Raw genomic sequence first — 14848 nt, forward strand, 5'->3', positions numbered from 1 at the left:
TGAATCGACGAAGAAATACGAAAACGCTGAAGCCCGAAGAAAAGTGGTGTTGGTCCCAATAATGTAAACAAAGAAGGTTCAGACGAAGGAGATTTTTTCGGGGAAAAATGAGAGTGATTGTGTTTCTTGATTGCGTAGACTTGTTTTGTTGCCAAAGAGGATGGATTGTATACACATACAGGAAACGAGCATACGAGCGTTGTAAATAATCAAGTTGAAACGTCGGATGTCGAAAATGATGCAAAGATATCCTGAGATGACATTGCATTTGTCTCAGAGCAAAACAATGACAAAAATGGTTCGATTGTAACTAGGGCTGGTTAGATTATTGTTACCAAGTAACAGTAGTTTTGCGTTATTCTGTGCGAACGATGGAATTATTAATTTAGGAAATTGTTCTGATGAAACGAAAACGCCAGTATGATTCATTAAGTGGTTGTCGGTGTTGGCATGGTGGCGAAAACGAACCATTTAATTGGTTTATTTATTTACTTTCTGTGGCGTACGTGTCGAAGACGCTGAAGTGGCCCCAACACGAAATATGGTATTGTGAATGTAATGTTGGTGAGATGTTTTCCGATAGAAAATTATCACCGATATGGCTAAAAACGAGCGACGCTCATGTGTAAATATCGTTCAATTGCTTTTTACCCAAAATCATACACAGAATGTCACGTTTAAACGAGTAAATCTACAGAAAATCACTTACATTAGGGAAAATTGTACAATTTTTGCCTTACCTTGAATTCGATCACGATTTGTCTTGGTATTGATAGACTTTTCTCTCTGCGTCGCTCTTTCTCTCCCGAAGCGATACGTTTTATCGACATTTATGTGATTTGTTCACTTGAGCTCAAACAAAATGTTGTATTGTCGCTGTGCATTGCACGAACTTGACTGTGGTTTGCAAAGTGAATTAATATCAATGCAATATATCACAGAAATACCATGCCCTACCTGACACAAGTACACATCACACACACATAAACATATATCATTTTAGACGATTTACTTCTTATTTTTCTTCATCTCTTTATTCCGCTTTGTTTCGTCAATGCATATTCTCAATCACACTGCAAAATCACTCCGGGCTAAATTGACACTCTAGCACCTCTTCAAACAAATTCCTTCAATCATTGTATTCTTCATGAGATTTGTGAGTCTCGGATGGAGATTGTGTCAAGTTGTCAATATTGAGATAAACAAACATAGATTTTCATTGACTTCTTCAAAGTCGGAAGAGATTTCAAAGGATATTTTTTCTCTCTTGATGATCTCGGTATGAATGTGTAACAGTAATGGCTTTTTTAGTTTCAACAAGGTATATTTCGAATACACGCACACTCACGCTCACGTTTACAATATGAGCCCCACACTGCAGAGCAACAAAGCATTTTTCTGCCCGTGTTAAAACATTTTCGTTGTATATTTTTCGCTTGAGATGATAAAGTGTTCCGAAAATGGAATGAAAATTGAAATTCTAGCAAAAATACCGAAAGTTTTCATGCGAAAACCCATCTAATATTGATGAACAGGTGCGATTTATGAATTATAAAATGACGAAAAACGCAAAAAAAAAATGAATCATATGCGTGATGAAGGTAGTCTCTGAATATTTAATCAATAAACACCGTGAACCTAGTCAAAATAATGAAGCAAACCTTTCATACCGTATTTTTCGCATCTCCAACTCTCGTTAAACGCTCTTTGCAACACACAAACGACAAGAAGAAAAAAATGAATATATCGTACCACGACCCAATTATTTCTCACTTTCAACCAATTTGTTGACAACAAACATTGTTGACATAGCAATACAATAAAAGACCCCAATCACACTTCTCAACACGCACACATTCAATTCCTGCTCGAAATCAACAGCATCATTCTATTTAAAAGGATATTTCTTATTCTTTTAGCCAAAAAAAGTAGCCCGAAACTCACACTATTGGTTACGTTCGCTTTGTAGTGAAAATTCGAGACGTAAACAGCAATTGGATGGTACTTTTATGATGGTTTGATAACAACTGATTGCAAGTACAATGGCTAGAATGAATTGAATTGGCTTGAGTACTTTTTCCATCGAATGAATGAGTGAAAACTGACTCCGAACAAAATTGACTCAATGAAAAAGTGAGTGACGTTTTGATATGAGCGAGAATCGTTTTTTCCATATTTTTCAGAGTAAAAAAGCCAATTGGGAATACATTGGTTGCTCTGTTCTCGTGTCATCGAATTTATCGTTCGAAATTCAGAATCGAAAAGACAATTCTTCTAACATCATTTTAGTAAATATGAACGGCTGAACCACTGAACCACTGAAAATTATAATGATTTGTGCATGCTAGCGATTTTGAGAGTGATTTATTCCATTTTATTCGGAACAAAGACATTTCTATGCAAAAACAATGCTTGTTTCCATGTGAAAGAGTCTTTCTCATTTTTGTTGTCATTGGTCATTTCCCAAGGCGTTTGAAAAACAATGGCTAAAGTTTCTTGTAACGCTTTTTTTCATGAGTTTTTCCTTTATCCGATCAAATTAGTTTGAAATGGATCCCAAGATGATTTTGAAATGCACAAACTTCTTTATATTCGCATCGATTATTCAGAGCGATTTGACTTGTGCTTTGTGAGCGGAAATCAAGTCTGAACTTCTTTATCAGCACAAAGAATAGTGATTGATATGAACAATGAACGGCTTGGATGAGCAGATGCCATTGTGTCATCAACAAAAACATCGTTAATGGAATCCCATTCTTAGTCGATGGTGGAATTAAGCAAAAATTGTCGCCTTTGTCATCACCTTTTCCGTACGATAAATGAAAAATATCAACTCAATGCTCGGCCAACATTTGTTTGCTAAAACGGTTTGTTTTGTTGCAAAGATTGACAACCAAATGCAAGCATTCAATATCATGTGAACATAGTTTCGATTTTTCTAGGGTTGTTGTTTTGATTGCATCTCAATCGGCTGACAAATATTTGCATTTTTAACGGTTTCATTGTTTTTTCTGTTGTTTTCAGGAATTTGTTGTGTGACATCAAAGCGGAAATCATCGATTTGCTGAACGCACGATGATCTCATGAATTCATTCCGATGGACATTTTTCGGATGGTTACTTTTTTGGAGAGTCAGTCTTGAGGTAAGTTTTGATCGATCAACATCCCAAATCATTTGTATCTTACGGAATTTGTAACGATTGCCTATCAAACCATCAATCAAACTGTGTTTTCTGTTCGGACGCTTGTTCGACGCACTGCAACATGACGGAATTCACGGCATCAAAAATAATAATTGACAAGGTTTTCACTTATTTTTTCATAATTGTTCGAAAATCTGGTGCTTTTTCGTGTAAAACCCAAGGGGTGAGACACAAATTCTAGTAGAGTCTAGTTACATTCAATTTTATATATTTTTGCTTTATGTCCTCTAATTTTTCTAGTTTTGGTGCAAAAGTGCTAATATTCGGTTGCAGAGCGTATTACACTATCAATATAATGCTTATGAAAGACCTAACGGGACTATTTTGTAAACAATAAACAATACGTCCATAAGCGTTAACATTGGCAAACCAAACTCACTAATTTCTTCTATTTTTTCTATTATCGTTGAATAATGTTCTAATTTTACTCATTTAAGTTTCTTGTCTCCCCCTTAGGTAAAACCTCAGATTTTGATGGATTTTTTTTTTCAAAATCGATTGGATTTATATTTATCCAATGAGATATTTTTTGTGAAACCCAACGGAAATGAGTGTTGAACTCAACCAACAAATTCAAAGTGACTAATTGGAATGCAACATGCTTTTTCTTTCAAACAGGTTGTCATTCGTGGATTTGCGGCGATCAAAAATAAAGTCGAAGTTAAATTCGACAAGCATACCAATTTGCTTGATGGTCCGGCGTACGATGTCAAGCAGGCAATTATATCGGGTGCGTGAATCATTGAACGTAGAATTATCCTAGTGATGGAAACGTTTGATTTTTTCTTTCATTTTCAAATATTTTCTCTAACAATTTTTTTTCTTTTCAATCCCCAGCCATCGATTTCGTGTTGAATTCATCGTATCAAGACGAAAACCTGGCATCGCAACTGTCGCATAAAGAATGTCTCATCGACAAGTCTTATGTGACTGTGCACATCTCGGGCGATGTGGATTTCGAACTGAATGTGAGGAAAAACGAAGAAACTGAGTTCCAGAAGACAAACCTAATTGAAAATCTTCTCTTTGTTATTCACAGCAAATGGACGGGAAAAAATTCGAATTGACTCGATTCTTAACCAAGAATCGTATTGGTTCGGTCTACGTTTCGTGCAATGGTCAGAAGCCAAAGGAACAGGACATTCAAGCGTTTCACAATCAGTTGAATTTGTTGCAGTTCACACGCATGGATGATGTGCTCATCAGTGAACGCAGTTGCCCAACGAGTTCTGATTTGAATGAGATTTTCGTTGGCGCAATGAATTTGAAGGAAGTGGTTGAGGGCATCAAAGTCAGCAATTTCCTTGGAGCGAAGAGCAGCGCGCGGAGCGACAACGAGTCACGCCTTTTGTTGGTGCTAAAACGGCAATGCGCTGAGGGTAAATCACATCTGACTGAACTTCGAACATTGGAAGCGGCAATATTGATGAATGAAATCAATGAGATGGATTCGAAATGTTCGCCCGATAACCACGCTGCTCGAGAAAAACAGCGTGAAATCGCCTTGCATCTGCAAGCGGCAAAATTCGAAAACGTTCAACTTCTTCGTTTTTACAAATACGCATATGCTCTTCACCGGATTTCAGAATTGGAAAGTTTGTCCGCCGAATTTATGGTTGAGGTCAATGATTTGTTCAAAGAATTCATGGTGTGTTGGAAAAAGTACACGGAAGACATGAAAAACGCACGTGAAATTCAGTGGGAATACGACAAGTATGTTCAGATGAACAAAATGAAAACCATGCTTGGCGCTCATTTCAATCAACGAGTTACACCCGCCGAATTTGCTAAAGATTGTGAAAAGAAAATTGACGCAGCTCAGAATCGTCTTCGGAAAATGCAACAAAATGAAGATTACAAGCTGACAAAGCGACTGGCTGCCGAGATGAGCAAGGACATTGAAGATCGACGCAATGCGGTGAACGACGAGATTACAAAGCTCAAAGGTCTTGAACAAAAATGCTTGGACAACGAAATTGAACGGTAATTCATAAAAGAAGAATCACATTGAGTCGACAGTCCATAATTCCTTTTTTCTCTCTTAAAATTCCACAGTTCCAAAAGTACACGTGATTTTGTGACATTCACAAATCAGATGGCACCCGCTCAACTCACCATTGAACAGTTCTTTCTGCGTCAAACTCTCTTGAATCCAGTGAGTAAACCCAAGTTTCCCTTTTCTCAAGAGTTTCCTTTGCAATTTCTCAGTAATGAGCCAAAAATTCAACTCAATTCCAGATCTGCATTGAGTCATGGCGTGCTGGCTTCATGGCACTGACCTTGGAAACGGCTTACGCCAAGGAAATCCCGCAAAATTTTGCTGGAAACGTGTTGGACTTCATCAACCCGAATACGAGCAACGATAAACTGAATATTGCTTTGCCATTGTTGTGTCAGTACTTTGCAATGTTCTTCTTCAAGACAAAGTCGGTGGCAGACGCATTCAGTGAGCTCGTCAAGCATTTCTTGACAGACGGATTACATATCTACACTCATGTCATTACTGAGGATGTCGATGAGACACGTTTGGCTAACCTGGTGAGTATTTTTGTTTTCAATGAAAATATACGGAAAAAGGCTACAGAATTCAATTCTACAATATCCCACAGCCATTCACATCATTGGCCGATCAAGTATTGAGTGATGCGACCCAAGCAGAGTATCCACTCATCACGAATTGGTTTAACAACATTCGCATTTTCACACAAGCAGAGGCCAAACCAGAAGTAATTCGTCGGCTAGCGATCAAACATCGTTGCAAGATCATTTTCAACAATAAATGTTTCCACGAAGATGGCAATTTCACCGAGATTTTCAATGGCAAAACAGTGGTTGGTGCAATGGAAGAGTTCTTGGTGAAATGGCAGGTGGTCGCCGTACAGCGAAACATGAAGCTCAAGTTGCAAGGCGAAAAGTTCAAAATCGACAAGAAGAAGGCTGCAACGGAACGAATGCACAGCGAACTCGTGGAACGCATGTAATTTTTTTTCCAATGTTCTTTGATTATTTTCAAATATTCATGTTTGTCGACTCAATCCATTTGCAGTGGAAATTTGATCACAATCGCAGATGGCATGAAGGATATGGTTCGAAATACGGATATGTTGGCAAAGTATGCGGATCTTGAGATGGAGCAAAAAATCCAGACTGAGATCAATCGAAAGAAAAAGGAATTGCTTGAGGTAAAAGTTCAATTTTTTCTTCAACCGACGTCAAAAGACTAATGTCAATGTATCATGATTGAATTTTCAGGAAGGTAATGCAACGCCACACGTCGAATTCAAGGAAACAGCACAGGTGCCACAGGTTGAAGCGATCGCTGTGGATGGCTCCATCATGTAAGTCAATTTTCCGAATTCAGACACGAATCTATATTGAATACGAATTTTTCTCATTTTCTTTACTCAATTCGTAGAAAATTTGAGAAGAATGCTTTGAAAATTGTGGACAGCTTCATCACAACGATGGTTGCAGCGCACCCAGATGCCCTCGCAAAGCTCAAACCCGGAATCGAGGAACTTCAGCGTGGCTTATCGGTGCTAGAAACCTTCGATTACAAGCGGCAATTCGAGGTAACGATGGTGCAGTCAAAGGAGGACTTGAAAGAACTGTGCATTGAAATTGATCGCAAGGTTCAGGATCACAGCGAAATTCTCAAGCAATTGAAGACAAAGACATCACAACTTAATGCCATCAAGAAATATCCACAGCTGGTGAACATGCAAAAGGCAAACGATTTGGCCGGATTGAGCTTGCAGAGCGTAAGTACTTCAGAATATTCAAAAAGTAGTCATTATTATTGAGTCAAAAAAATCGATTTGTTCACAGCTACGCGATCAGAAGCAAGCGGCATTCGGTTTTGTGCCATCAAAGGCATTGCTATTGCCAAAACTCGATGCTGATTTCAAACAATTCCAGTCGGACTATGAAGGCGTCGATGAATATGATGTGAATATGCCAAAAGTTCGAATCAACGTCGTCAAAATGAGCACCGAAATGTTTTTGGTTGCTTTGTACTTCTACTGCTTACAGAATGTGTTGAGCACTCTGAACGAAACGATCGATGGTCGCGACGAAGTCATTGGATTGGAAATTGATTCGAAGAATGGCAGTGTCTACATGTTCCCTGATACAACCGTTGACGAAGCATGGGTAATTTAAGTAGTTGATTTTCATCAGAAACTCAGACAATCTCATGGGTATCATTTCTTTTTCAGTGCAATCAATTCGCGATAAAGAATCTGTGTGGCTTGACTTTTGTCGGCAAGATGCGTGATAACAACGATACCATCATCACAAGTGACTTGCTCAGTGTGAAAAGCCCTCGCTTCTGTTTGCTTCTTCACATGATTCTGTCCGTATGGAAGAATCCATCGGTAATCATCCTGAACAAGAATATCATTGGTCACCCAGTCGACAGTTTACGGAAAATCATCTACACATTCCAGCTGGTGTCTGAAATTGATAATCTCGCCCGTGGGCCACAATTTGCCAGCCGTCAAATGATTGTCGTTGAAAGTTCTCCCGGCTGCTATCGTGAACTCTTTCAGCACAACCACAAGGTCATTCAGTGCAATATGGAGGGAAACAAAGCATTCGTTACGTACAAGAATGTACGAAAAGCATAGAGATTAAGACATTTCCACATGTTAGCCTTTTGTTGCGAAGGGAGTACAAGTGATGAGATGTAACCGACATTGTTGTCTATGACACTTTATTATATTGTTTTGGATTAAGATTATTTATAGCGCTTCCAATGACGTATCATGTATTTTGTTTGAATTTCAATGGAAATTGCATTTCATTACCTTTTTTGACATTTCGTACAGACCGTTTTATATTATACTCTTTATCATCAATCAATTTGGTTATGTGAAAATACAAACAAAAGGAGAAAAAAGAAATGGAAGAGAAGAAAGAGAAGAAGAAGAGATAGATCAAATTAAATGATGTCAACATATGTTAGTTGCAATCGCCATATCATTTGAATTGATAAAGTCCATGCAGATAAACAGAATTCATAAAAATACGAACATAACCTAGAAATAATCATGAACAAATCAATCAATGACAGGGACTGAAATTCTCATGCGTCCGAGCTAAAAATTCACGTCTTTTTTACAAGTAAAGTGAACAAAAATGCATCATTTTCCAAAATAGAAATAGATCCGAGTTGATTCGCATTAGTTTTGCTTGAACGTTTCAAAAATACATCGTACATAAACCGATGATAACCGCATACAATGAGCTAAAATAAAAGCAATAAACCGTGAAAGTAATCCAACTGTCATTCCAAAACCAAATGTCACTGATTTCAATAAATAAAACATTTCGGTTTACAAAAATAGTAAAAAAAAATCTCGTAATCATTTATTCAAATTGAATATAAACCGAATTTGCGACTTGAACGGCTTGAAGTTCAATGTAAACTTAAAAAATGTTAGCAAGTTTGGATTGGAAAGTTCATGCTATTATATAGCAGCTATTGTTTCTTTCGCCCAGATTCTCCATTTGTACGACGACCTTTGACGAGTTCTCCAGATCTGTAATCAATCCAAAAGGACATTTTTCTGATTAATTTGCACAGTCTTACAATCAAAGTCATCTCTTAACTGAAATTCAGCCCAATTTTGAAATGGAAAAAGTAGCAATAAAATCACAGAAAAAGACGACCACTCACTTCTTATCGCGCCAAAAGATGCGACTTTCGTAAAACTGGATGACCAATTGTGGACAGTTTTCGTGTGCCCAAGATGCTTGTACGAATTCCGGTTGTTTTGTATTCTTGAAGCGAATGAAAGCGACCAGGTCTTTTTCATCATTACGCACATGAAAAATGTTCAACACCTTTTCTGGCACCAAATTACGATCTTTAATGGTTGTTGCCGTGAGCAAATCGTCTGGATCCAAAGTTTTCTTCGACGATTTTCGTTTGATCGGATTCGAAATGGCATTTTGCATTCGTGTCAATTGATCCGAGATGGAGTTTCCCTCAAGCGAATTATGATATTCCACGAGCATTCTTGGTGATTCGAAATTATCTGCGGGTTCCCATGTGTTTGAATTATTGTCGTAGCCCTGAAACAAATTCAATTTTACACAATCGATTAATCCGATTTACGCAAGACTTTTGTGATGAACAAAGAAATATTCACTTAAATACAAATCATCAGACTGAAGACATCAGTCATTGAATCTTTTTTAATCACAAGAAATCATATTTACCTTCCATTTGACGAAATATTCAAATTTTCCATCTGGGCGTCTCCGGTGTGTAATAATCTCTTCAATTTCGTAAATGGTTTCATCCCCCATTTTGTTGATTCAATCAAACGATTCCAATTTCACTTCAATTCAATCAAATAGAGCACGTGCTAGTTTGTGTCTTTCTCCCGTTTGGCTAAAGAAAACCGTGATACTATTATGTCAGCTCAAAATAAACTAAAGCGGCGAACGTACAGCGTATCTGTCAACGGTTGATGTTCTAGTTTTAGCATTTTTCAAGTGGCAGCCCTACACCAAATTCAAATACAGTCACAAAGCCGACTGTACGGCGTTTGTTTCGATTGTGTTCCATTGAAAAACCGTTTGAAGCAACAACAACAACAACAAGTGTGTTTGCAGCAAGTGACAGTTCAACCGCGTGACCTTACCATAAACACACAGCATTTCGTCTTGTCGCTTCGAACGCTGTGCATCAGATATTGATTGTGTAAAATTTGTTGCTCAAAAATGTCGGACAATGTGCCACGAATTGCGTCTCTGTGCTCTAGAAATTTCCACGCACGATTATTTCAAAATATCCTGGCATTAGATGACTTTCTCGATGCTGTTCTATCGGCGGAAGGTAAACGTATCCAAGTACATCGCTTTGTTTTAGCTGCTGGCTCCAAATACTTCTACAACATGCTACATAGCAACGATAATTCAAGCCAATTTCCGATTTGTAAGTAAAACAAATGTTTTTTTCTTCTTCTTTGGCATGAAGAGCAATAAGTGGAATTGTCAATTTTAATGTTTAAAAAAATATTTTTCTCCAGTCGTCTTCACTGACATTCGATTTGAGCACATGAAACGCATCGTACAGTATTTGTATACGGGTAAAACACAAATTCGTAGCGATGAACTCGATGAATTTTTCCGCGTGGCCAAACAGTTGGAAATTCTTGGTTTGCATCATGAAATTTCGCCCGGCGATCTGTCTGTTATTGGATCGGAGTCATCTGAACCAAATACACCAAATACGACAAATACACCAAATACAACAAATGATCAGGTTGACCGTTCGGCGCCAGTGCCGAACAATACTTCCAGCGAAGAAGCGGGTGTTCAGACTGGACGACAACGCAAGCGATCATTGGATTTGGACGGAAGAGTCAATAATAGCACTAATAATCCAGAGCCTGCATCGAGTCGAAAAACGAATGATCGTAAACGTGCTCGCGTGGAAAAGGCTACTGAACCAGCGAAGGGTAAAACAGTGCACTTGCCCAAATCGACGGATAAAATTCCGCCAGGTCAATCGAACGGTACATCGTCGAAAAGAAACAGGAAAACTGTATCAAACACTGGTGCTCGCAATGACACTGGCAATGGAAAAGTTACAGGTAAGCAAAATAAAATATTTCAAGTAAAAACTTTGAAACATTGTTTGCATATTTTCTTCATTAAACTTGATTTGTTCTATTCCAATTTTTTTTTGCAGAGAAAAATGACGGCAATCAACAAAACACCATGAGCGGACCAAGTACACCACACGAATCCAATGACAACGAAGTGCGCGACAAGAAGGAATTTCAATGTCAAACGTGCCGAAAATCATTTTCCCTGCGCATTCGTCTGCACAATCATTACAAAAACTCAACATGTGAACCGCCACCAGATAATGATGAGACCATTTAAGCGGCATCAAACGGCTATGGACAATTGGACATCCGACATTCAACTTGATTCTCTTCTGGTGTATACATTTCTTTTTATTTCATTTTTCGAATTGTTTGTTTCACTTTGCCGTTTCAAGTAAGACGTAACAATTTTTCGGAATGTAAACGATTCCATCCGATTTACCATTTTGAGCAGAATAGCTGTGTTTATATTTTGCTTTGAAGTAGTATCATTGACATTTGGCATAGATTCGGGTCATGATTTGGAATTTATAGAACGTTATCATGAATTCAATTGCTTGTAATGGAATCACGTTAAAATTGACCTCTCGACATACGTATATATATTTTTTTCGCTTTTAATTTTGCTCAGGTGATAGCAAACATTATATACAATTTTTTTTTTTGCTTCTACATTAGCATTTTGAAATGTGAATTGACGACTTGAATTGATTGAACGAATAAAACAGAAAATTTTTTGGTTCTTGTTAATTGGTTTGTTGTTATCATTCAAAACGATTTTGGTTGTTGTTTCTATCGGAATTGTCAAAGGAGAATTCCCTAACCTCAATTCATTTGGCGTTCAGATTAATCAAGACGCTTTGATGATGGACTGCAAGAACGTGTGCACATCATTTTCAGCATTTGTTTACAAAATGATTTTGTTGAATTATTTTTCCATTGCAGAGAAGCGGCAGATTTGAGAGGAAAAAAAATGTTACAGTATTCATTGATTGTATATTATTTCATCATTGTAAATTTTTATTCATGCAATTCTCTCATACCACTAGGTATTCCATCATTCGTGACGAAAAATATGATCAGTTTCAGGAAACGATTCAACGATTGGATATTCCGTAAGAAATGCGGCATGATCACACAATCCAACCCAAGTATGGCCAGCAGCTGCTGGAAAGCCGACCGTCATCATGATACCATGGCAAAAATTCAAGCTCAACAGGTATCACATTCTTACGGTGTGCCATTCCGATGCGTTCGATCGAATTGGTTTCACTGGATATTCACATTGGCTTAAAGTTTCAGTTTTTGCATCAGATTTTATGCACATTCATTGGGTCTCATCTCACCTAACAGTTCTGTTCTTGCGCGATTTGTTTTTTTTTTTCCTTTCTTCTCAACACACAACAAATCGTTGTAGATTCGCACGGCACCAGAATAACCAGTTGTAACGCAAAATCCCATTGACTGAAACAAGTTCTCTCGTTGCAACGGAGTAGAACAGAAACAGGCTCACACAAATGCATAAAATAGGTAGTCATTTGCATTGAGACGGTTCAACTGACAATTAGTATGAGATTGAGTGTGGAATTCGGAATACACAACATGGAACGTCTAACAATTTCATACACCGCTCTAGTGGCTATCAGTGTAATTTTCCATCAATTTTTACCGTGCACAGCCTTTCCAGAGGTCGCAGCAGTTCAACAGGTAAAAACGAATATATCAACAAAAATGCACAAATGTTGCAATACGAAGATGGTTTTGTGTGAATCGTTGTTTGTATTCGGCAGGAGATTGACTTGGGCAGTAGATTCGATATCAATGAACCGATTGCAAACCAGGGCTTGAGTGAAAACACTAGTCAGGAATTGAAAAAATGCGGCGTACCAAATCAGACGGGTTTGAATAAATTTGGATTGGAGTTTTTGTCCTCATCACATTCCAAAGCAGGTGAGCTAATAAATTCAGTGTGTGTGTGTGCCATCAAACGCCATGAATTCATGAATAAATTTTTGGCATGAATCATGCCGCATGATGTGGATTTTTCAATGAGCCAACGACAAATTGAATAACCGATGAATCAATGACAAATAAGTGAACCAATTTGATTTTTAGGTGAATTTGCATGGACCGTCGCACTGCTTCGAAAATTAAATCACAGTTCGCGGAAAGAGACTCTATTGTACAGTGGAGCTGGCTCTTTAATTCATCCATCGGTCGTGCTGACTGCGGCCAATAAGCATCATACAACTGCAATGGACCTCATACGAGCTGGTGAATGGGATTTTGGTGCCATCAACGAAGAGCATCCATATCAAGATCGAACCATTGCTGATGTTATTAATATCGACGAAACGGATCCAGATTCGGTGCAGTTGATTTTTGTGACTGAACCATTCGTGCTCTCGCTAAACATTCGAACGGTGTGTTTGCCATTGCCTGGAACATCTCCCGAATTGGCGGACACACGTGAATGTACCACAGCTGCATGGGGTCAACAGAATTGTAGCGGTTTGAAAGGATTGCATTCAATTTTGGGCCGCACTGAACTATCGACCGATACACATCGCTCGGTGTGCGAACTCGATTGGCAACAGTATCTCGAGGACACAACATTCCGATTGAAAACCAATCAATTTTGTACCAAACGAATGCATACCATTGATGATTCATGTTTTTGTGATCATGGTGCGGCGCTCTTTTGTGCAACTCAACCCAGCGGTGAGCTGAAGCGTTACGAACAAATTGGTATCTCCATAGCAACCGGTGGTTGCACAAAGGATTTGCCAGGTATTGAAATATTCATCTTTTATGATTTAATCGACGGAAACGACGTCGGTTTGTTTTTCTCTCCTTACATTCTTATCGCTTCTTCGTTTATTATTCTTCTGTTTTGTCGTAGGCATTTTCTCGAGCGTGTCTGAGCAAAAGGCGTCAATCGATGGAATTTTCGCACAAAAAGGCTTGGATTCAGCATACTACACGGCATAAACAATGCACGATATAATTTCCAAACAAAGTCGCCGCTTCTTTTGAAATCTCATTTGTGGCACATTTCAATAGGATTAGCTTAATTCTAGCACATTATTATGAATAACCCAGTACAATTTGAATGAAATCTTTCGCATATTTTTTCGTTAAATGACAAGAAACAGATTTAAATCAGAGAGAGAGAGGGGAGTTTGTGCGCTCTCAAGCCATAATCATATTTCATCAAGTTTATCGTGAGATTATGAGAAATCATGAATCCGGAGCCGCTTTGGCCCATCAACAGAAAACAAGATAGGGAAACATGGAGAAAATTGTACTCTGCGGCAGAAATAGCATCACATTCATGTGGCATTTTCTCACATTTTATTTGATTTAATATTCATGCAATAAATTTTTGCTTTTTCCGCTGGAAAAAACGGGTCCGTATTTTGAATAAATTTTGGCTTGAATTAAACTGCAGAAAAAGGGAAGTGCTTGAATAAAACATTTTGGTTGACGGTTGAAAATTTCAACAAATAGATGATGGAAGAGCCGAAAAAAGGGATATCAATGAATATTTTATTCCGATAAGATGCCTATTCGTAATTAAAGTTCATTAAAGTTAAGCCCAAAAACTTTGCAATAAATTCATTAAAGTGAAAAAATGTGATTAATTTATTCATTTCGGTGTGTTAGGCCAAACCAAAATTGGAGTTATGGTCAGTAAGTTCCATAGAGCAGGAGGAAAAATTCATATTCAGTACGTGTCGACATGTTGCGTAAGAAAAATTGTTCTGTCGGAATTCGTCTGATTTATTTGTTCATATAATTCGTTCTAACGCAAAGCACGAAATGCAAAGACAACATTTGACAGGTAAAATCCAAGCAATTTTCCGAATTTGAGGCGTTTAGGCTCAGGATACATATATAATTCCATTATATTTTTGTGCCATAAACGACAGTTGGGACGCGTAATATATTATTGAGCAAGGAGTTTCATAGTCACGTGAGTTGAATTGTGCAAGGTAACTGTTAATGGCACAACATTGT

The 14848-nt window shown here is 38.0% G+C and overlaps 5 protein-coding genes across 5 annotated transcripts in view; 3 read left to right on the forward strand and 2 right to left on the reverse strand.

Annotated features, from left to right (window-relative positions):
* Positions 1–2025, reverse strand: part of LOC129574754 (uncharacterized) — a 64404-nt gene extending 62379 nt beyond the window's left edge. The window contains exon 1 of the mRNA XM_055457205.1: positions 1945–2025. The gene's annotated coding sequence lies outside the window, so the exon portion shown is untranslated. The remainder of the gene's footprint in view (positions 1–1944) is intronic.
* Positions 1–8562, forward strand: part of LOC129574751 (uncharacterized) — a 64819-nt gene extending 56257 nt beyond the window's left edge. The window contains exons 2-13 of the mRNA XM_055457170.1: positions 3025–3143; positions 3822–3933; positions 4041–4171; positions 4243–5186; positions 5259–5358; positions 5442–5741; positions 5813–6180; positions 6250–6385; positions 6456–6541; positions 6619–6964; positions 7032–7355; positions 7421–8562. Of these exons, the coding sequence (XP_055313145.1) occupies positions 3084–3143; positions 3822–3933; positions 4041–4171; positions 4243–5186; positions 5259–5358; positions 5442–5741; positions 5813–6180; positions 6250–6385; positions 6456–6541; positions 6619–6964; positions 7032–7355; positions 7421–7831 (3318 nt within the window). The 5' untranslated portion in view covers positions 3025–3083 and the 3' untranslated portion in view covers positions 7832–8562. The remainder of the gene's footprint in view (positions 1–3024; positions 3144–3821; positions 3934–4040; positions 4172–4242; positions 5187–5258; positions 5359–5441; positions 5742–5812; positions 6181–6249; positions 6386–6455; positions 6542–6618; positions 6965–7031; positions 7356–7420) is intronic.
* LOC129574775 (chromobox protein homolog 3-like) lies at positions 8539–9669 on the reverse strand. The gene is made up of 3 exons (XM_055457241.1): positions 9429–9669; positions 8884–9281; positions 8539–8746 (listed from the first exon to the last, which is right to left on the reverse strand). The coding sequence occupies exons 1-3, from the start codon at positions 9516–9518 to the stop codon at positions 8686–8688; spliced, it is 549 nt and encodes a 182-aa protein (XP_055313216.1). The 5' UTR covers positions 9519–9669; the 3' UTR covers positions 8539–8685.
* Positions 9670–9776: 107 nt separating this feature from the next.
* On the forward strand, positions 9777–11578 carry LOC129574767 (longitudinals lacking protein, isoforms H/M/V-like). Its single transcript, XM_055457232.1, has 3 exons — positions 9777–10149; positions 10244–10810; positions 10909–11578. The coding sequence occupies exons 1-3, from the start codon at positions 9936–9938 to the stop codon at positions 11103–11105; spliced, it is 978 nt and encodes a 325-aa protein (XP_055313207.1). The 5' UTR covers positions 9777–9935; the 3' UTR covers positions 11106–11578.
* A 135-nt stretch (positions 11579–11713) lies between these two features.
* Positions 11714–14463, forward strand: LOC129574763 (phenoloxidase-activating factor 2-like). The gene is made up of 5 exons (XM_055457220.1): positions 11714–12047; positions 12246–12535; positions 12619–12778; positions 12944–13618; positions 13731–14463. The coding sequence occupies exons 2-5, from the start codon at positions 12398–12400 to the stop codon at positions 13817–13819; spliced, it is 1062 nt and encodes a 353-aa protein (XP_055313195.1). The 5' UTR covers positions 11714–12047; positions 12246–12397; the 3' UTR covers positions 13820–14463.
* The last annotated feature ends 385 nt before the right edge of the window (positions 14464–14848 follow it).

Source organism: Sitodiplosis mosellana, unplaced genomic scaffold, assembly GCF_009176505.1.
Source record: "Sitodiplosis mosellana isolate CC-2019 unplaced genomic scaffold, AAFC_SMos_1.0 Smas_scaffold_1, whole genome shotgun sequence".
Taxonomy (NCBI): domain Eukaryota; kingdom Metazoa; phylum Arthropoda; class Insecta; order Diptera; family Cecidomyiidae; genus Sitodiplosis; species Sitodiplosis mosellana.

Excerpts from the sequence above, each read along its gene's own strand:
- LOC129574775 (XM_055457241.1), bottom strand. The coding sequence starts at position 9,518 with ATGGGGGATGAAACCATTTACGAAATTGAAGAGATTATTACACACCGG. Across the intron at positions 9,282-9,428 it reads AATATTTCGTCAAATGGAAG|GGCTACGACAATAATTCAAA; the intron begins GTAAATATGATT and ends AATTTGTTTCAG. Across the intron at positions 8,747-8,883 it reads ATCTTTTGGCGCGATAAGAA|ATCTGGAGAACTCGTCAAAG; the intron begins GTGAGTGGTCGT and ends GATTGATTACAG.
- LOC129574767 (XM_055457232.1), top strand. The coding sequence starts at position 9,936 with ATGTCGGACAATGTGCCACGAATTGCGTCTCTGTGCTCTAGAAATTTC. Across the intron at positions 10,150-10,243 it reads TTCAAGCCAATTTCCGATTT|TCGTCTTCACTGACATTCGA; the intron begins GTAAGTAAAACA and ends ATTTTTCTCCAG. Across the intron at positions 10,811-10,908 it reads TGGCAATGGAAAAGTTACAG|AGAAAAATGACGGCAATCAA; the intron begins GTAAGCAAAATA and ends TTTTTTTTGCAG.
- LOC129574763 (XM_055457220.1), top strand. The coding sequence starts at position 12,398 with ATGAGATTGAGTGTGGAATTCGGAATACACAACATGGAACGTCTAACA. Across the intron at positions 12,779-12,943 it reads CTCATCACATTCCAAAGCAG|GTGAATTTGCATGGACCGTC; the intron begins GTGAGCTAATAA and ends TTTGATTTTTAG. Across the intron at positions 13,619-13,730 it reads TTGCACAAAGGATTTGCCAG|GCATTTTCTCGAGCGTGTCT; the intron begins GTATTGAAATAT and ends GTTTTGTCGTAG.